Below are 21,646 nucleotides of genomic sequence, written 5' to 3'. Positions count from 1 at the left end.
ATTGCTGGAGAGTTGTCTACCTGCAACAAACCCTGTCTGATCAGGATGTATTATCTTACTTATGACAAGCTCAATTCTAGCTGCCAGTACCTTGGTCAGTATTTTATAATCACATCCAAGTAAACTTACTGGGCGATATGACTCACATTTAAGTGGGTCCTTATTCTTCTTAAGGAGCACAGAGATCAAGGCCTGTGACATTGTTTGGGGCAGAGCTTTTTTATCAAGAACTTCCTTAAATACTCTGCAAAGTAAGGGAATCAGTGCGGGAGCAAATGTCCTATAAAACTCACTTGGGTACCCATCAGGGCCCGGCGCTTTTCCTGTCTTCATACCCCGAATTGCTTTGTCTATCTCCATGACAGATAAGGGTTCCTCTAACCTATCTCTATCTGCTGCCTCTAGTGGTGGTATTTCAAGGTTTTCAAAAAAATTCTTCACTCGGTCCCTATCATTTATTTCTGAGGTATACAAGTCCTCATAAAAAGATTTAAATTGATTGTTAATCCCCTTCTGATCTGTAATTTTATTACCCACATTGTCTCCTATCTCTACTATCATACCAGCAGCTGCTGATTGTTTCAGCTGATAGCTCAGGAGTTTGCCGGCGCACTCACCATGCTCATAGAGATCTTGTCTCGACCTAAGGTATAAATCCTCCTCGCGCTGACTTGTCAGAATGTCATATTCAGTCTGGAGCAAAATCCTTTTTCTATGCAGCTCCTCAGATGGAGTCATAGAATTTGCCCGGTCAACTTCTTTTATTGCTGTCATTAATTCTGTGGTACGTTTCATTCTTCTTTTCCTTTCACCAGCACTGTATGAAATAATTTGTCCGCGTACGTACGCTTTTAATGATTCCCATAAAATGCCACTGCTTATATCAGGAGTATCATTAAGATCCAAGAAAAAAACTATTTGCGAATTGATGAATTCTTTAAAATCATCATCAGCCAACAATCTACTATTAAGACGCCACATCCTCTGAGGTGGTGTATAGTCAGGGAATTTAAGTTTCAGTGTGACTGGGCTATGGTCAGATAGTACTATACCAGGGTATTCTACATGCATTACCATTGGGGTCAATTTCTTGTCTAACAAAAGATAGTCGATTCTAGTATAAGTTTGGTGTGGCGGGGAATAAAAGGAGTACTGTCTAACAGTTGGATTTGCATATCTCCATAGATCGAATATACCATATGCTTCACAAAAGGAGTTAACGCATTGAGCAGATTTACTTAGCACACCGGGTGTTGGGCTAGAGCGGTCCAGAGTTAAATCTAGGACACAATTCAAGTCTCCCCCCAAAATCAAATTATGTGTGTCCAAGTTAGGTAGTAACGAAAACAAATCCTTAAAAAATTGAACATTATCCCAGTTGGGTGCGTATATATTTGCCAACACTACTGGCATATTGAATAATTTCCCAGCTACAATAACATATCGACCGTGTTTGTCTTTTATGGCGGTTGTTTCTATGAATTGTACATTCCTGTGTATAAGGATGGCCACTCCTCGACTCTTACTATCGAAATTTGAATGATAGATCTGGTTGAAACCCCCCCTACACAGTTTAAGGTGGTCCCTGTTTAACAAATGTGTCTCTTGCAAATATACTATCTCCGCTCCCTGGTCTCTTAAATATGAAAAGATTTTACTCCGTTTAGCCGGTTTGTTGATTGCCCTTACGTTCCAGCTAATCAAGTTCGTGCCCATTCCGCTCACAGCCATGTCCGGTGCCATGCCAGGAGTCCACAGCCCAACATGTCCACTACGCTCCCATGTCGTCCACCATCTGGATCACACCCTGAAGGTCTGGCAGCAAAAACAGAAAAAATAAAGGGACGGTGTCTGGGAAAAAATGGGGAAACAACACACACACATACACAAGTAACACACAACACATTGCATATATGAATACGAACCCAAACACAGTGCTCATTAACAAGCACCCTCGTGGCCAACCGGTCCACCATCTCCTACACACCAAGCCCACCGTGTGCGGCTCCGTGCAAAATATCCCATGGTTCTAAAAATATAATATCACCCTCTAAGCTACCCACCTCCTAAAAAGAGGGGGGAGGGGAAAAAAAAAAAAAAACAGTCGGGGGGAACTTGTAGCAAAAAGATCCTTGAAAATAAAATCCAGTAATACAAAAATAACATGTAAGTAGTATAAAGCATTTTCTTAAACAAAATATTCAAATATAAAACAAGATGAGGTGGTACTTCACCAATATTGCAAAATCCAATCACCAATATCTTTCCTGAGACATGTAAGTCCTTACACCAGTGTAGCCCTTATACGTAGCCAAGCTCAGACCAGCCCATATATTTCACCCGGGAGTCAGCGTCTTCTTGATGAACTCCATGGCGTCTTTTGGGGTCTCGAAGGTTTTCGTTTGTCCCCCTTCTGGTGTAATCACCAGCGTTGCCGGATAACGGAGCCCATATCTGACCCCCCCGTAGGTACGCAGGAGGCTCCTTGCTTCTTTGAAGGCTGCTCTCTTGTTGTTTACTTCCTGGCTGTAGTCTGGGAAGATATGAATTCGTCCACTCCGACCTTCCGGCGTTCTCTCCATTTCCCTCGCCTTCCTCAGTATCTCCTCCTTCTCTATATAGTAGTGGCATCTCACCACGAACGCTCTCGGTGGAGCCCCGGCTCCGTCTCGTCTCGCGCCGAGTGTTCGGTGTGCTCGGTCAAGCGTCGGTGTCACCGATAGCCCCAGTTTTTCTTTCAGCAGTCCAGCTATGAACTCCGACGGCGTCTTGCCCGTCTCAGCCCCTTCTCTTACCCCCACGATGCGTATGTTGTTGCGTCGTGATCTCACCTTGAGATCTTCACTACGTCTCCTCAGCGTCAGCATCTCCTTCTCCAATTCTTTCAGTTTCGTCTCCATGCTGGTTATACTGTCAGACTGGTCGTTCAGCGTGTCATCCACTTCTTTTTTCCGCGCTTCCATCTTGTTAGCCAGACTGACGGACGTCTCGCTTATCAGTCTCACCTCCTCACATAGCAACTCAAACTGAGCTTTAGTGTTATCTTCCACACTCTTAGCCCACTTTTCCATCTCGGCTTTTGACTCTTTTCTTCCTTTTTCTATTTCCTCCTTGCATCTCATGATCTCGGTTTTTGTCTCCTCTCTGTATTTTGTAATCTCAGCATTTGTTTTTTTGATCTCGGACATCATGTCTTGAGCCCACTGAGGCATGTTGTCGGCGCGTGCTGGGTTAGCAGTGGCCTTGCTAGCTGCGGCGGCAGTGTTGCTATCCGCATGCAACTTTTCTACGCCGGCACGGGTCTGTCGGTTGGACATTTTCGGTCATAAATTGCCCCGTGAGCACCCTCATTCACTCCACAGCACGAATCGTATTAACCGAGCTTCCTCAAAATGGTAACAAACTGGCGATATCACTATTTTGACTACTTTTACACGGAGCCTCCGCACGCACGTCTTCACACGGCAAAGCACATCCGGAAGTCTTAAATTAGTAAGAAAGAGGACTATAAGTATAGTGCGGGAGGTTTTGCAGTCGTTCATTATCAGTCGTGTTTCTCTCATCACCCCTAACCAATTGCGACAGATGGCCCCGCCCCCTTGTTCTACTGGAGGTTTCTTCCTGTGAAAAGGGAGTTTTTCCTTTCCACTGTCCCCAAGTGCTGGTTCAAAGGGGGTCATTTGATTGTTGGGGTTTCTCTGTGATATTGTAGGGTCTGCCTTACAGTATAAAGCCCCTTGAGGCGGCTGTGGTTGTGATTTGGCGCTGTATAAATAAAACTGACCTGAATCCTGTGTGTAAAAAGGACCTTGAACCACTGTTATGCAATTTGAGCCCAGTGAACCGAGGTATTGTCAACTTCAAATATGGCCATGCCATCAGGGGGAAAAACATGCTTGTTTTTGTCCTTCTTTGTACTTATTTTACACAGAGTCATCTTTTTTGTAAACATACGGTGAGCAAGGTATTGTTGCACAAAACCAGAATGTCCACTGCTGGGTACAAATTAGTCAGCAGCAACTTTCCAACTGGCTTATCGAATGAGAAGTATGGGCAGAAATCTGTGCCATCAGAAACTGAATTTGAATAAGTTCAATTTGAATTTGAATTGCTCAGATTGAATCTGAATTGTAACTTGAATAAATGCTTTTGAAAACTGAATTTGAATTAGTCTAATTTGAAATTGAATTTTATATTTTGAAAATGAATTGATTTGCTTTGAAACTGCATTTTATCCTTTAAAAATTCAGCTCTCGAATAATTTCAGTCTCACTTCTCACCATTCAGTTTCAGTTCTACAATTCAGTTTTTTGGAACTTACATCCGGTTCCGGTTCAAGCGCAGATTAATAGAACTACGTTTTACTAGCGGACCGAAAGTGTTACTGACGGGAATCTACAGCGTCTTGAGCTGAATTAAGACTTCAGAAGTCATTCGTCATGTCGAATGACCAGCAGATAAACTCTCAGGTTGGTAATAAATGTATTACATGTATAAGAACAAGCGTCATGTTAACAAATGATAGCCGTAAGGTAACTTTTATGCTTATTGTAGCTGTTAGCTAAAAACGCTAATTTAGCGTAGTTTGCCCTGAATTCAGCTTTGACAACAAATATGATCGACTGTTTCTAGTAGAATTCCAAAGTTGTCATCTTGTACCCTCTCAGAGTACCCCCTCTGTATGCTTGCAGAGACCCCTACAGTAGGGAAACATGCAAAACGGTGTCCAAACCTTTGTGTTTTAGCTTTATTTATGTCTTACACAGCATCCCAACTCTTTAGCTAACTTAATAACTTTAGCTAAAGTGAATAGTTAGTCTAATTCATTAGTGCAGCATTACTGGATCATCTCTGTTTGAAGTGATATACAAATATCACTGTGTTTAACTACCATAAATAATTCTTAGGGTACTGAGTGCATGCTTAATTAGTTTTTTTTTTTTTTTAAACATACTGCTCCATTGCTATGTTTGACAGGCTGAAGTTGTCGGGTCACCTCCTAAATCGACCATCTTTTACAGGTGTTTTGTGCCAGAAATGGAGTGTCCACTGAAGACTGAAGATACTGAATCTCTACGCCTTGCCATTGATCCCTCTTGTGCCTTCATCTAGACAAGAGACATTAACTTAACCACTCTCATATGCTCTGTACCTACATCACCTTCTCTGACAGTCGTAGCTTGGCTCATCTGAGGGTGAAATTATAAGAATGTGTTATTTTGCAAAGTGTTCTCTAGGGTTCCTAAATAAAATATGGCATTGAGGTCATTTCTTTTGAATTAATCCCTTCTTCTGAAATATAAGAACCTCTCCTGGTTTTAATGGCACTTTGGATTTCTTTACTTTCTGTTCCACTCCCAACCCCAAATAGATGCTGACACAGTAACATGGAAGAGGGAAAGAAGTTGGAAAGGACTACTACAAATAAACCTAATGTCTAACAATGAAAAGTGTAAAATAAGAACAATAATAATAATAAAGATAAAAGATGAAGTAACAAGTTTTTAGTTTTGTTTATTCCAAATGATCATCCAGATGTCTGTGACATGTGATGACAAACACCATAATGGAAGGCCTTAGTCATCACATGCTTAAACTCATATATTTTTGCATATGCTGAACAGGCAGTCAGACATGCTGTAACTGTGGAGTGGAAAACAGCATGAACACCATACGGCAGGGGTCTCAAACTCCAGTCCTCGAGGGCATGGAAAAGTTGCATGACACTGGCCCTTGAGGACTGGAGTTTGAGACCCCTGTCATACGGAATTTGACAGGTGTGGTTGAACTGCATGAAGACTCTGAAGTTTCTCTTCTCTTCTGGCAGGACAGGAATGTGGCCTTGTCCTGTGAGCCACTGTAAGGATGTACTTAGAGTAGAACTGGACTGTCACCGGCCTCAGGCTCTTCACCCTTTTCAAAGACAAAGCAGTCATTTAGATAAAATATTAGATATTGTTTACCTGTAAATGCACAAAGTAAATTTAGAAATGTAATTATTGTCAAGAGTGAACAAGCACTGGTAGTGTAATCTACAGCTGTGGCCAAACGTTTAGAGAATGAGAAGTGTTGTTTGCTTATTTACAAAGTTTGCTGTTTCAGTGATAGTTGTATATCATATTATATCACTTCAAACAGAGGTGACCCAGTAATGCTGCACTAATGAATTAGACTAACTATTCACTTTAGCTAAAGTTATTAAGTCAGCTAAAGAGTTGGGATGCTGTGTAAAGATAAAACACAAAGGTTTGGACACCGTTTTGCATGTTTCCCTACTGTAGGGGTCTCTGCAAGCATACAGAGGGGGTACTCTGAGAGGGTACAAGATGACAACTTTGGAATTCTACTAGAAACAGTCGATCATATTTGTTGTCAAAGCTGAATTCAGGGCAAACTACGCTAAATTAGCGTTTTTAGCTAACAGCTACAATAAGCATAAAAGTTACCTTACGGCTATCATTTGTTAACATGACGCTTGTTCTTATACATGTAGTACATTTATTACCAACCTGAGAGTTTATCTGCTGGTCATTCGACATGACGAATGACTTCTGAAGTCTTAATTCAGCTCAAGACGCTGTAGATTCCCGTCAGTAACACTTTCGGTCCGCTAGTAAAACGTAGTTCTATTAATCTGCGCTTGAACCGGAACCGGATGTAAGTTCCAAAAAACTGAATTTTGGAACTGAAATTGAATTGTAGAACTGAAACTGAATGGTGAGAAGTGAAACTGAAAGTATTCGAGAGCTGAATTTTTAAAGGATAAAATGCAGTTTCAAAGCAAATCAATTCATTTTCAAACCATAAATTCAATTTCAAATTAGACTAATTCAAATTCAGTTTTCAAAAGCATTTATTCAAGTTACAATTCAGATTCAATCTGAGCAATTCAAATTCAAATTTAACTTATTCAAATTCAGTTTCTGATGGCACAGATTTCTACCCATAGAGAAGCTTTGCAGGAGTCGTTGGCAAACCGGAGCTCTGGCCTTCGTGCTGAACTTCGGCACAGTCGCCTCCTGCTTGAGGACATTTCTGTTTTGGGTTTTACAAAGAAGACTCTGTCTGGCTGAAAATAACACTTGACTTGTTTATACTTCAGATACTGTTTTAGAACCTGAGTGAACAAAACAGACCTTGATTTAGAAAAAAGAAAGAAAGGAAATTCTTATCTTTTGTTGTGGCAACACTGACAGTTTTCTATGTGGATATGGGAGCCGGTTTTCCAGAGGAAGAAATACAATAAAGAAGGAGGCTTGAGGAATAGTGTTTCTGATGCAGTGGGAGTCGAGGTTCAGCCATGACTGTATGTCAACTAGTCTGAATGACAGGTGGAAACTCAATTTTTCCCTGACATTGTGATAAAAAGAGAAATGTCACTCCATCCACGGCAGGCGCTACTGCTTCACAATATCTCAGTGGAGAGCTCTGACTGTGAGCGAGAGGTGAGAAAATAAGGAGGAATTTCAAAAGCTCGGAAAAAAGCCTTACGACCTCAGAAGTGTGTTACGTTCATCCGATGTAGCACAAAGCTCCGTTCACTTGGCCTCTCGGGTCAGATTTAATCCTATTTGTTCACAACGTTGTGTCCCTTTGTCCTTGTTTGACATTTGCAGTTGGCGGTTATTTTTGGTGCTACTCAAATGAATTCATAGTACAGAGCAGGAGCTGCATGTGTAGACTCATCTAACAGCACTCTAGGTAGGTTAGTGGGATAAAAAGCCATTCACTCAACCTATTCTGCTCCCACTGAAAAAGAAAATAAACTGGCGCTACGCACAGCACCTGAGAGCGAGCGGGACAAGCGTGAGGAGAGGAGGCATGTGCGTGCCTCCAGCTGGCGTCAGACAGCGTGACCACCACAAAGAGATCTGTTTGGAGTAGATTCCACAAACTTAGTCCTTCAGACCTGTGACATTTAATCTCACTAAGACCTCATTTACTCTGTTCACCGGGTAACAACATTCCTAAGATTAACAACGAGCCCGCGCCACAAGCCTTTAGTGGAGCAGAGCAGTTTGTACCCATCCAAGCACACACACTGCACCTCTGTGTGATAAATAAGAAGCCGTTGTTCTGCTCTATACAAATATCAGCCTCGGTTTCAGGTGGATAAAAACTGTGGCAGAAGTCGGCTTTCCCGTAGGAGGAAAAGGAAAAACAAAAAAACTTCCAGGTATTGTGTGAGGACAAGCCTCGTCAATAGTGCTGGTTTCATTATAAGGATATTTGCTATGCAAACCTGAGGGAACAATGTTAGCTTTCTTACTGCAGGTATGTTCTGGCTGCCAAAACCTGGGCAGCGTGTAATGTTTACACTCCTCGGTGCCAGACTTTGTTTAGCCCACAGTGTCACTGGTGTATGACAATGGGACCAATGTTCCCATCAGGCACTACGATCCTGTTGTGTGATGTCTTTAATAAGCGCTGGGCCAGCTCAGGTAATCAAATATAAATGTGAGTGTTTGCTTGAGCAGTGGCTTTCATGAGTGAGGTGGAGGGGTTCCTGATCATCTCTATCAGAATGGTATAGGTGTAATAACAAGCGCCTGATTGGCTCATCATGTACAGTGTATTATTGGTGGCCACTTCTTTAGGTACACGTTCTCCAGACCACCCTTTGTCTTCAGGATTGCCTTCAACAAGTTGCTGGAAATGTTCCTCAGAGATTTTGGTCGGTCCTGCTGAGGTCTGTCAGCTGTACATCCACAGTGGGAATTTCCACCACATCCTGCTCTACTGGATTGATGTCTGGTGACTGTGGAAGTCTTTTGAGTACAGTCACGTTCAAGAAAACAGTTTGAGATTATTTGAACTTGATGAACTGACATGGCATCTTATCCTGATAGAAGCACAACCAGATGATGGTATACTGAGGTCAGAAAGAGATGGACCTGGTCACCAACTATACACTGGTAGGATGTGGTGTTTAAATTATGCTCAGAGATCCAAAGTGTGCCAAAAAACGATCTCCCACACCATTACATGAACACAGCCCGCCTGAACTAATGATTGAAGGCAGGACGAATCCAAGATTTAATGTTGCTCACACCAAATTCCCACACTGCCATTCAAATGTCGCAGCAGATGTGAAGACTCATCAGACCAGGAAACATTTTACAAATCTTCTGTTGTCCAGTTTGAGTGAGCCTGTGTGGACTGAAGTTTCCTGTTCTCAGCTGACAAGAATGACCCGGTGTGGTCTTCTGCTGCTGTAGTCCATATGCTTCATATTGTGCATTCAGAGATGCTCTTCTGCATGTTGTAGCAAGTGCTTATGTGATTTACTGTTGCCTTGTTATCAGCTCCAAGCAGTCGGGCCAAACAACAAGGCATTTTTAAGCATATTCTCTGTAAACCCTAGAGATGATCGTGCAGGAAAATCCCAAATCAGCAGTTTCTTAAATATTCAGACTCGCCCGTCTGGCACCAACAATCACCTTTCCCCCATTCTGTTGCTCACGTTGAACTTCAGCAGGTCATCAGGAGTTGCTAGCCCCGATTAGATATTTGGGTTATTGAGCAGCTAAACAGGTGTAATTACCGAAGGGGCCGGTGAGTGTAGAGTATGTTTGTATAAGGGATTACCTGCAGTATAGGAAAGCTATTTTGGTAATTTAAAGTACAAAATATTACTTCAATAAAAAGATAAAGTGATCTTTTCCTATCTGTCTGTCTAAAGGGCATGTTGGTAAAATATAGTGAATAGTGGGTAAGATACTGACTGGTTTTTTTGGGTGGCTCTCTCATTTTATAAAAAAAACCCTAAATTTAATCTAAATATCAGCTCTATTCATTTATGTTACAGAAAATAATGCGTTTATTTGCTTTTCTTATGTTTTTGTTTTTTTTCCCGATGGGCTAATTAACAGTTTATTAATAAAATAAAAGGCAGAGAATTTGAAAATAATTTGCTGCAGCTGTAAAACTGGTCTGGGCTAGTGTGTTCCTATTATTTTGTCCACAGACTCTTCGCTCTGCTTCATCTGATTTTATTCCACATTAATTATATATTTTTTAATTATTTCCCTGTGTTGTGTCTGCTTTTGTAATAAAACGTGTTGCTATGCGAGGACGGCGAGCGCAGTGAGCAGCGCAGTGTCACAAAGCGCTCCGTTCCGGGTTTTCCCGCAGACCCTGCGTGGCCCAGCTGAGGTGACTGGCAGGACTTGTTTACTGGTGGGGAGGCTCGCAGAGAGAGAGACGGAAAGAGGGGGAACCTGAGGGAGAGCGATCGCTAAACGGGAATCCAAGTTTTTACACTTGACCCGTCTTTTTAAGTCTTTTTTACGTATCGTTACCTCATCGTTTTTTTCTCCTGTCCTTTTCTTCTGGGCTGGCGGACTCGGACTGTTCACTTTAAGCGTGTTTTTGATTTTATTCTGATTTTGAACTCTCGTCGCCGACACCGAAACCTCGTTTGTTTTGGATTAGCTAGCTAACGTTAGCCGTTTAGCCCCCTCCAGCTAACGTTAATCTGAGGGAAGGAACGGGCGGCGTGGTGTGGCGACTTCCCTCACCTCACGGCGGCAGCGTGCACGGTGAATGCGGGCATTGTTGTTGTTATTTTCTGGCTTCTTTTACTCCTCGCGGGGAATGTGAGAGCAAAGTGGCGTTTTTTCAAACCTTTCCAGGTTAGTTTTCCCCTCTCCGCCGTTTTGTCGTTTTTACGGGCTTGCGGTGGTCAGCGGGGGTGAAGGAGTTCAGAGGGAGGTCGAAGCGAGGAAAGCTGCACGTTTTTCCTGCCGGAGTTTCCTGGGATGTGCTCCCTGCTCAAAGAAAAGGGAGACGAGCTTGTGTGAAGACACCAGGACGCAGGAGGTGATATAAAGACTTCTGAAAGAAAACGAGAGCTCAAAGGCTGCCTGTGTTTTTTTGGGGGGTGCTATTCACAACTCCAGCGCGTGTCTGCGTGAGGAAAACAGCGTTTTGTTTTTGAAATACCTCCCGGGGTCCTCCCTCACTGGAGCGGCACATTACAGGGAAATGAGCCCGGGGCCAGCGGACCTTCTTAGGGGATCTCCAAACTAGCTCTGTCTGTGTGTGGGATATTATTATTATTAATAATAATAATAATAATAACATTTCCCCCCTTGATTTAGCGGGGCACCAAAATCAAACAGATGAACGTGGACTGTCGACTTCACTTCTGGAAAATGAAATTTTTTACTCGCACATGTGTCGCCAGAACCCAGGATCACGTTATTTAGTGTCTCACGTACATAACACATTTGGCACAGAAGACAGTTATCAATTTATAACCCCCTTACAGGGGGAGGAAACCTCAAATCGGCTGGCTTTATTGGACCTTTTTAAGTTTTTAGCAATTTCTTAGTTCACTTTAAACATTTCTCCCTGAAGATTGGAATTTTTTTTTGAACGACTTCAAGAAACGAGCATAACTTATCCTCCAGCCAAAATGAGGCGGCTGACGCTTAAACTGCGAGCACAGATGGTGTTGTTTATCATGTGCACCTGCATTATATGCCAGTGTGGACTAATAAAAGGAGAAAGTGAGTATTATTTCATTTTTTTAATGACTTCTTATAACTCATAACTTCACGTGAGTGTGAAGTGTGTGTTCGCGGGAAATGACCCTGTCCTAAGCGCAGATGTTTGCATTATAACATGAACAATAGTGTGTTTTTCTTGAACCTTGCAGTCACTGCTGGGGGGGCATTTTCTTCTTTTTATCAATCAGCGTGATAATGTGAGTCACGGGACTGTTGCTTTCATTTTGGCGCATGCTCAGATTCTCCTCCAGGTCTAATTAAGGGGCTCGTAATTTCAGTTTTGTGCGTGTGGCTGATAACTTGGCGCACAAATATTAATTATCGGCTAATAAACCCCGCCCCTCTCGCGCCGGCTCTTAAAGGTACATATTTTAGCGGCCCGCGCTAAATGCGCCACCCGAGGGTCAGATTAGTGGCTGTAACTGGACGAGGGTGGTCCGCGGCAGCGAGCCTAAACTGGGGGCGGCAGGATTGGCCCTGCGAGGCTTGCTAGGCCTCTCACGCGCACACGCAGCCTGGATGTAAACAAATTAGCCGCTGAGAAGTGTCCGCATAGGTGGCGGGACAGCCTCCATCTGCCTTCCGCTCCAGATCTTCCTCCCCAGAGTCTGCGCCTCGGTTTTATTTCTTTTTATCAATGAATTAGCGCGGATGGTGATTACAGCTATACAGATGTGCATTGCCACAGATTAAGCACGATCCAGCTGTGCGCTGTTTTGTTTTCAGCTGGTGCTTTAACACAGGGACACCGTGCACCATACTTGAGCCCACATTTTATGGGCCGAATGAAGTTAATGAGCACTGTTGCCCACTCTGGTATTTCTTATTTGTGTTATTTCTTATTTTTAAGGGTGATCTCAGTGAAATGAGAATTGCAGGGCCAGCTGTGAGGCCGCATTAGATGATACATTTCTCTGTATAATAGGTCACTTGTGTCTTATATCTCAAATTAAATGAATGAATGAGACAAACAAAGTCTGGAGCGCCCGTGAAATCAATTATTGAACATTTTGGGTGTTTGTCAGCGGTTTAACCTTTGGCCCACATTAATCCTTGTGAGATTTGTGTTCAGTGATTTTTGGACGACGTGTTGCCCAAGCCTCAGTGTTTTGTTTTTTTGGGTGTGTGAACTTGGTCCAAGTGAGCAGGTCGACCACGTAAATGTGTGGGCACCCATTCATAAAGTGGAACCTGTTGTTTTTCTTTTTGTCAGCAATGGTGGGACTCTCCAAGCTTCAGGTTGTGTTGCTTAAAATGGCTCCCGCCGGCCAGGTTCAAAGGAAACGATGTGGCTACTTTACACAGGTCATGTATGCAGACAGAACAGAGGCCCCTGAAAGGGGGTCTTATGAGACGGGCTGCTGGTACCCCTCCTTCCTGGTCTTTTTTATTTTTTTCCCTCTCTCGCGTCTCTCTCTCAGGGAATGGGGTACATGTCATTGGCTGTGAGGACTCTGGGAAGTGACCATATTTGGCACTTTTGAGATGTTTACGCCAAAAAAAAGGGGGTGGGGTCAGGGCAACAACCAAAATACTTTGAATATTTCATTCTGGATCCACATGCTGCCTGATACCTCCATCTCAGACACAAGAACGAGAAGAAGCCGTCCTGATAAATAACCCACGCCGTAGCCGACTGCACCTCAGAAAACATGTAACAAATCAGCTTTCACAGGCTGTTGTTTGATTGTGATTGGCCCATTTGTCACAGTTAATCAGGAAAGGTTGTTCAGATGTTGCCGCTGAGCTGTCTCCTGGTCTGACTTGTGAAAAACAAGTTGTGCAACTGCCCACTTCTGGCCCCCGTCAGGCACGGCTGTGCTGCTTGTGAGCATGCATGAATATACATACGTGCACGGCTGTGTTTCTTTAACCAGCGTGGTCGCACAGATTGGCTCTTCCCCTCTTGCGGTCTCAATCAAATCTCCAGAGCGGTGTCATTTATTCAGGAGGAGCAGTTGAAGAGTTGCTCTGACAGCTCAGCTAATGGAGTAAAAATCGAGGCTCGGCCTCCATTTGTCTGCGAGTTTGTCTGTAGCCCCTTTTGGACACTCAGGCACTCTTCAGTGAAGTGCACGTTGGCATTTTCCGACAATGCTGTGCACGTTGTGGAATGTCTTTGAAGTGGCCCACCATGTAGGTGTGTGTGTGTTTCACTTCGAGTATGTGCCCCAGCCACCCTTTGCTGTCTGCAGGATCTCATTTTTCAGCTACTGGCCAGCCTACTTCCTGGCAATGTATGTTTTCTATTTATATTTATTTGTGTGTGCGTTGATGAGAACACTGTATTAGGCTTCATCCGCATGTTTATGGGTGTTTCTTTTCATTTTTAAATGGGCAGTTTGTTTTGACAAAAGCCTGCGTTGGCGTGTTTTCACGCTCGGAGGTCGTTTCCTCTGGTCCGCATCAGTTAATAAGTGAAACTTGTGGCTTTTTTCCTGACGCAGAAAAATCCAAGTGAACCCAAATGCATCACTACGTCACCACACGAGAACGTTCAGTTTGCGTGTCTGAGGCGGGAGCAACATGGATAATTTACATTCATTTCACGGCTGGTTGCAAACCTGTACACACCTTTGCGATTTAAAAGTACCTTCATCCTTATGAAATGTTATTCCTCCTCAAACCTGCAGCGTAAACCTGCTTGTCGGTTCGGATTGAGGTCGGTTCACGTTGGTAAACAGACGCTGCTGAGACCACGTCCTCCACAGGGTCTCAGTATGGTTGTTTGGTCGGCACCCGGGTGCGATTACTGCTTTCACATCTTTATGAGTGAAAAGAAAGAAGAGTTTGATTTTAAGGGACTAAACACCGCAGGTGTGTGGACGTCCTCGGACTTCTGGATAAGACAGAAGAGGAAGTCTTCACGTCTGAGGTGGTCAGACAGAAGTGTAAACACAGAAAGCTGTATGTACAGGCTAATTTAGCATTAGCATTCACCTGCACTTTACCATAGTTTGCTGGAACAGCCTGTGCTGCCTGTTTCATTGGCAACACACTGAATCTTTAAGGCTTTCATATCGCGGCCCGACGTTGATTGCAAGTTGCTGCCGTTCATTTCGCACGGTTCCTCGTTCACAGAGGCAGTGGACAATCGGGGTCATGAACTGAGCCTCCACCGGCTGTGTACTGGGTCCTGAGTGTTGGCCAGGAAGGCGATATGTACTGCTACAGGAAATTAACTGTTGGGGTGCCTTTGCTAAGTGCTTCCTCCTTTGCTCTTATCTTTCCAAGTATCCCTTTCAACTTCTAACTTGCCACTGTGTGCATGTTCCCGGCAGTTTTTATCAACAGCGGAACAAGTGGGGGATGGAAAACACGAGACGACTCTTCTGACTCCCACAAATTCACAGCTTGATGAGCCACTGAGTAAATGCATTTCTGCAGCACATCATTACTGTGCTAACATGTTAGATTTACTTTTAAAATGCAATAAACATAAAGCCTGATTGGCACTGCATACCTGCAGGTGTCTGAGGCTACTAACCATAGCCTCAGACACCTGCAGGTAGTAGGTGGTCAGAGGTGGAGGGTCCACTCTGAGTTGGGAACGAGTTGCTACCTCGATTAGAGAAGTTTAGGAGAATTTTAGGGTGTTGCTCACGAGTGAGGGGAGAGCTGAGCGTAAAAGCAAGGCTGTCGCTTTACCTGTCGAGCTACGTTCCCACTGTCACCTGTGGTCACGAGGGTGGGTGGGTAGTAACTGAAAGGAGGAGCTTGCTGATATGAACAGTGGGAAGGAGTTTCCTCTGACAGGTGTCTCTCCCAGAGAGAGGCCTGTAAAATCTGTGTGAATATTTCATGCGTAAAAAGACTCTCCCGTCTGTAATGCAGGTGTTGCACATCTGAATAAACAGATCTGACCAATCAGATCACTGGATTTGGCAACAAGTGCACTCGTACCTCAAAATGTGCACCTGTGCTTATTATACAATGATGTGGAAATGGTCTCCAACCACCATGATACTGATTTGAAACTTTAATACAGGTGAAAGCGCAATAAATGCAATCCATTATTATTAAATGTAATTACTTGGAATTCTTCTTTTTTTTTAAAATCACGGTGAATGAAAATTTTACTGGTTTTGATGCTTACTACTGGTATTGTGACTTTCCAATACTGTGCCAATACCAGCACTACTGGTATCCGATACCGATACCAGTGTTGATATCGATACAGTCGATGAGTTTGTCTTCAGCCAAAGGCCTCCCAAAGCAGAGCAGCAGATTTTATTGGATGTTAAACACTGAAAATAACATAACGGCTGCTGTGGTGTGTTTAACAACACTGTATTAGTGTCCACACACAGGTTGCTTTTAGAGATGCTGTCTCCAAACAGAACAAAGCATGAAAGTATTTGGTAAGTGAGTCTTAGGCGGACTTTCTGAATGATTTTGTGCTCACTGTGACTTCAGGGACGATGGCTCACCACACTGATTTCCTGGGAATTTGCTCAGAAGTGCCAGATGTCAGAAAAATCATCCCCAATCTTAATTTTAGCCAGTCGTAACATGCTAGGAGGCAAATGTTGCCGCGCTGCTGTCACCTTGCAAAATAAGCAAACAGTCAAAACGCGTTGATCCCGACATAAACCTTTCATTATGAAGAGGAAACCACGCTGTAACATCTAACGGCCGTCGCCGTGATCAGGTGACGTGTTTCCAGCCCATCGCAGGCTGCCAGCGCCGTGATAGGTTGTTGTTTTTAAACACAAAGCCTAGCCGATGCCCTCCTCCCTGACTCCCATTCCTAGATAGAGGAGTGTGACCGTTTATGTAAACCCCTGCTCACTGCACAGAAATGTGGTCTAGCTGAGAGGGGAGGGATGGGGTCACACCCACACACACATGAACACGCAGCGCGCCGTTACGCCATGCTGCAACAATCTGATTTGATAGTCCTTGTTGCTGTTTGGATCTGCCCTATTTTAACCGTTGGGGACTTCACACTGTAAACTCCAAGCTGAGCCAGTCCCGTAACGCAGGGATCAACAAAGGGATGTTTTGCAGATGAGACAATAAACCGAATAAGGCCGTGCAACTGATTTCTCATTCTTTGGCTTTCAAAAAAAGCGTAGCAGCTTAATTGATCCCAGTTACAGATTTGTACATCTGCAATACTGTTTGGGCCAGTTTATAAAGCAATGGTAACGTCTGCATCAGAGACGACGTGAAGCCCAGCAGGAGACGAAACGTTTATCAAACGTCTTTGCAGTTTGTGACACGCGAGTCTGGATTTACTGTCACGTCCCCGCTTTAGGCCATTGGAGCGATATGGACAGAACATGGAGGCCTGTCATGTGACTGAAAAGTGTCTGTTTGGCGCCCAGTGAGGCTGCTGGCAGTTAATGTAACTGCAAGCACACAGTCGTGCTGTCAGATCAGTTACTGAGCTCAGGGACCAAATGATAAACGAAGGTGACGAGTGCTGCAGAGAGAAATCAGTGGTGGACATATCTGACTGTAAATGCCAACAACATTAGCAGCTAATGCTTTTACAGATTTCAGGCAACGAATCACATCTGTGGTCTGAGGCGATCGTGGCTCAAGAGTTGGGAGTTCGTCTTGTAATCGGACGGTTGCCGGTTCGAGCCCCGGCTTGGACAGTCTCGGTCGTTGTGTCCTTGGGCGAGACACTTCACCCGTTGCCTGCTGGTGTCCGGCAGCCTCGCCTCTGTCAGTGCGCCCCAGGGTGGCTGTGGCTACAATGTAGCTGCCATCACCAGTGTGTGAATGGGTGGATGACTGGATATGTAAAGCGCTTTGGGGTCCTTAAGGACGAGTAAAGCGCTATACAAATACAGGCCATTTACCATTTGAATGACAGCTGCATAGACTGTACATAAAAGATGAACAAAGCTTCTGAGTTTGAAAAGAGAAGGCGGGAAAAGACTCTTCTGTTCAGCTGTTACAGTTAATATCTGACCTCATTAAATGTTGTCCTGCAGTGTGTGTATGGGCCACGTTTCTAGTTGAAGCCTTTATTAATTCCAGTGTCTGGGTTAAAGTGACGCAGACGAACTGTTGCCATATGAGTTTGACATTTCTGGGTGATGTGGATACGGCAGCCTTTTAAATATCACGTGAAACAATGGAAGATGTTAAAAAGTGATGCAGCTTTTCACGTTTCCTCCACGACAGCTTCTGCTCCCTCTACTCCTCCTTTAAACTCGAGCCTCCTTCCTTCCCTTCGTTTCACGTTCAGGGGTAAGCGGGTTCGCCGCCCTGGGCTCGTTCGTTTTCCTTCACACTGCAGATGCACACAGCCTGCAGACCTTTCTTCCACGCATGCACACACCTGCTCTGCGCTGTGGGAAAGCCTCCTCTTTCAGGCCTCTTAAAGGTGTGAACAGCATCCATTTGATGCCTCTCTCTTTATTTGCTTTCTCTTATTAACCCCGCCTGCTCCAGCTGGGTCTAAGCGATGCTTAACGTGTTCACCTGCAGGTTGTGCGCCGCATCACGTGGCCCTCTAAGATGATGTTGTTTGCTGCGTTGTGGCTACGTGTGTCTGCACATGTTTGTGTCCTTTTTACGAGAGCTCACGGGTACACGTTTAGTGTTCGGCGACTCGTGTGCCGGGTTGGGGTCTCTGTTTTTGTCCTGATCGAGTAGCATGAGATGCGTTGCTATGGTGACAGCACTAGCTGTGCTGGCAGTAAGTGACAGACCCTGCAGACCCAGCCTCTTCCTGTCTAAAGACACGTCCCACTGCACTGAGCCCGGTTATACATTTTAATGTGTGATTGTGGAGACTGAGGATTTAAGGTGCCAGCTGTGGCTTTCCCCCCTCTTCTAACCTAAGGCAGATGTCTGCCATAAGCAACCTAATCGTTCGTGATTGTTTTATATTTAAAAGCACTTGAAGTGTGAGCATCTTGTCTCCTTCCACAATCAGCCCTGTACTGATCGGGCCCTAACTCGCCCACGGTCTGTCAATAACAGCACCTTAAAGCTAAATTCTGTCTCAGGCTTGCTGCAGTAAAAGAAGTGATGCAATTGATTAATAATCCTGTGATAAATGCAGACTGTGATTCACTCTTCAGTTTTGCATGATCACAAACACCCACAGGAGTCCTGCTTTAAAGACTGCGGTTCCTCAGCTGCAGCGGATCTTCTGTGATAACGTCCTGCAGCGGCCACGGACGCACACTGTTGTCACGGACCGGCCGTTAAGGTGTTGTGGATAAATGCAACAAGACAAAATGATACGGCCGAGACAAAAACGTTGGCATTTTGTAAATATAATAATAAATGAGAATTCACTGTGTAAGTTTATTAGCAGCGTCCTTAATGCTCTCTGGTCGCTATGGTAACGGGTAAATATTTCTTTCAAAATAAGACGCACAACTACAACACGGGAAAGACCCAGAGAAACAGAGTTAACGATAAAAACCCTGAAAACCGTAAATTTAACACCGAAGGCTCAATTCTCGCGGCCCGGCACCAAACGACTCACGCACTGGCCTGCGGCCCGGGGGTTGGGCACCGCTGCTGTAGTGCGCAGCCACTTCTCTGCAGCAGCGTTACAACAGCTGGAAACAGAGGTGGAGACTACCACCTGCACCACCTCCAGCAGAGGAGGTCACAGCCATTTTCCAGATGGACCTTTTCGACCAAAGGTTCTCTTTGTCATGTTGGCTGAAGCTGAACTGATCAGTGAGCGAGTTTGTGCTTTTATGGTGGAAATCAAAAGAAGATGCTGGGTTTATAACACAATGCAGGGCAACAGCTGTTTGATCTTGATTGTCTGGATGAATTGATTACATCCCCTCCTCTGTTCACTCCACCTCTGCACCACTTCATGAAGCCAAAGTCAGAATCTGGCCTCGCGTCACAAAACTATCGGCTGAACCGTGAACTGTTTCTGCGTTTTAGGAGTGTCAATGATTTCATTGAGTAACGGGTGACCTTCAGGCAGTCACACGTGCAGTAACGGAGCTACTAACACCAGAATACGTTTGCTCGGGGACGTTTTTGTTAAATCTGGAGAACGTTTACAGCTAATCAGTTGAGCCGCCTCAGATTTGTTCTGGATCAAACGACCAACCGTGGGGAGTGTATAGATACATGACTCACAGCTGCTGAGCTACAGACGTGAGTGAGTCATGACTCTCGACCTGTAGAAACCGATATTGTCAGAGGATTTAAGGGAAACTGACGAGAGTTATTAGAAAACAGCTGTAGGTTCAGCCCTGCTGATGCTGGGCTGTAGAAAAGAAAATGAGATCCTTAATTGAAAGTGCAGACAGGCTGCAGTTTAGCTGAACTGAACGTGCAAAAACAAGCACGACCGAACACCTGAAGCGGTCCTTTTATTGCACACTTAATGTGGTGATCCTGGCTCACTTTTATTTAAACCGTAGTGTGAAAATGCCTTGTTGATGTCAGAGATCAGAGATGACCTGATACTTTGGAAGAGCATCTCTGAACTCACAGCACCGTTCAGCCTTGGAGCAGGTCGGCTACAGCAGCAGAAGACCACAGCAGGTACCACTGTCAGCCAAGAACATGAGCTTGTTTGATTCATATCACTGATCTGATGAGTCTGTTTGTGCGCCTGCAGTTGGCTGGTAGGGTCTGAATTTGGCATAACGAGAAGGAAGCGTGCATCCATCCTGCCTTGCAGCCACGATTCGGGCTGATGGTTGTTATGTGTTGGAACGGGCATTCATTTATGCCCACAGTGCACCAACCTCCAAGGTCTGGTACTACCAAGGAGTATCTAATAGAAGTGTCTGCAGAGTGTGTGACGGTGACGTACGTGAAACGCTGACGGCGCCGAATTTGTTTCAGTCTTTTCTTTTTTGGCTGCACTCTTCTTTTATCCAGAGCATCAGAAACTTTCCTCGGATGCTTGCTCGGCCTGCATGTTCCTAAAGCGGTAACCTTCTTCAGCTCTCATTGCTTCCTCATGTTAAACACACCAGGGGTGTGTCAGCGTGGAGGTGAATCCACGGGCCCCAGATTTACAACTCTGCTCCGATTGGCTTATTCAGCATGAAGGAACACGTTTATGTCTAAGCTTTAACATTGATTAGTTGGGCCTGCGGAGCAAACCCGGCGGCGTCTCCCTTATCGAAACTGTCACAGCACGACTGCACAAACGACCCGTGGACGCGTTATTTCCCTGTAGAGACGAGGTCCAGTCAGACCCAAAGGAACGAAAGGAATTCAGCTTTTTGGTGTGAATAAGTTAAATCTGGTTAGTACAGAGGGCCACACAGTCTCCACCCCGTAAACAGCACGGAGTAAAAGGAGCGGCTGAGTGGAGCCGAGGCTGTCGACGGGCCAGAGGCCGATGCCAAGACGCTGTGAAAGGGGACATAGAGATGGAGTGCCTGTGACCAGTTTATGAGGCCGCATCAAGCGTCCCTAATTCCGTTATAGTTAAAGGAGGCCATATTGAATTATGCCTCGCTGTTAAATGACAGCGTAATGAATGGAAGTCGTTTTACAATACCGCCGTGGCCACAGACGCTCCACTCAGGGGCCTGTCTGTCAGAGGCTAGGTAACAGCCAGTGATTTGTTGGCTGGTTGGGCTGCGTGAACATTAACATGATGTCAGTATTAAATGCCAGAAATATATATATAGCACGCTCGTAGATGTTCTGTATGGAAAAACAAACAGGATGAGGGGATATTTCTGATAAATGAAAAGTTTATTGATCACACCGCTGCTCAGCGTGTACCGATATGAACGTGACGTTTAAAGGTGGGAGGCTGGGTTTCTGCAGATTGGCGGCGTGTTTGTGCTTCGGTAAATGGAAGGAGGCACCAAGACTGCGGGCACAGGCCGAGCAATGGAAAAGGGGGAGGGAGGGAGAGATATGGAAAGAAGTGAAGGAGGGAGGCAAGCAAGCATGTGTGTCTGCATATTTGTGCAAATGTCCGTGTGCTTCGAGGTTTTCCTGCAGCAGCCAGTGAGAGCCGGTGGTCCTACGGTGCAGACAAACGGACCATTACACGGACGCCGGCCGCTCTGCTCGCCGTCCCTCCGGCCTCTGCTTTCTACCGTTTTCCGTCCGTGTTTATCGACCCTTCGGACATCAAATCTGATGTCCTGGTAGTCGTTGCGCTCTCCGTCTTCTGTCTGCTTCTTTCCTTTCGTCCTTCTGTTCCCACGTCCTGC

General features: G+C 44.8%; 1 protein-coding gene across 1 annotated transcript in view; it reads left to right on the top strand.

The window, feature by feature from the left end:
• The first annotated feature begins 10,204 nt into the window (after positions 1 to 10,204).
• Positions 10,205 to 21,646, top strand: part of insrb (insulin receptor b) — an 82,101-nt gene continuing 70,659 nt past the window's right edge. The window contains exon 1 of the mRNA XM_085348828.1: positions 10,205 to 11,513. Within this exon, the coding sequence (XP_085204954.1) occupies positions 11,420 to 11,513 (94 nt within the window). The 5' untranslated portion in view covers positions 10,205 to 11,419. The remainder of the gene's footprint in view (positions 11,514 to 21,646) is intronic.

This window comes from Diplotaxodon limnothrissa, linkage group LG23 (assembly GCF_057381915.1).
Source record: "Diplotaxodon limnothrissa isolate DT_005_m linkage group LG23, D_limnothrissa_male_GT1.1, whole genome shotgun sequence".
Lineage (NCBI taxonomy): Eukaryota > Metazoa > Chordata > Actinopteri > Cichliformes > Cichlidae > Diplotaxodon > Diplotaxodon limnothrissa.
Note: the sequence above shows the minus strand (reverse complement) of the source record. Positions and strands in the feature narration are given on the sequence as shown.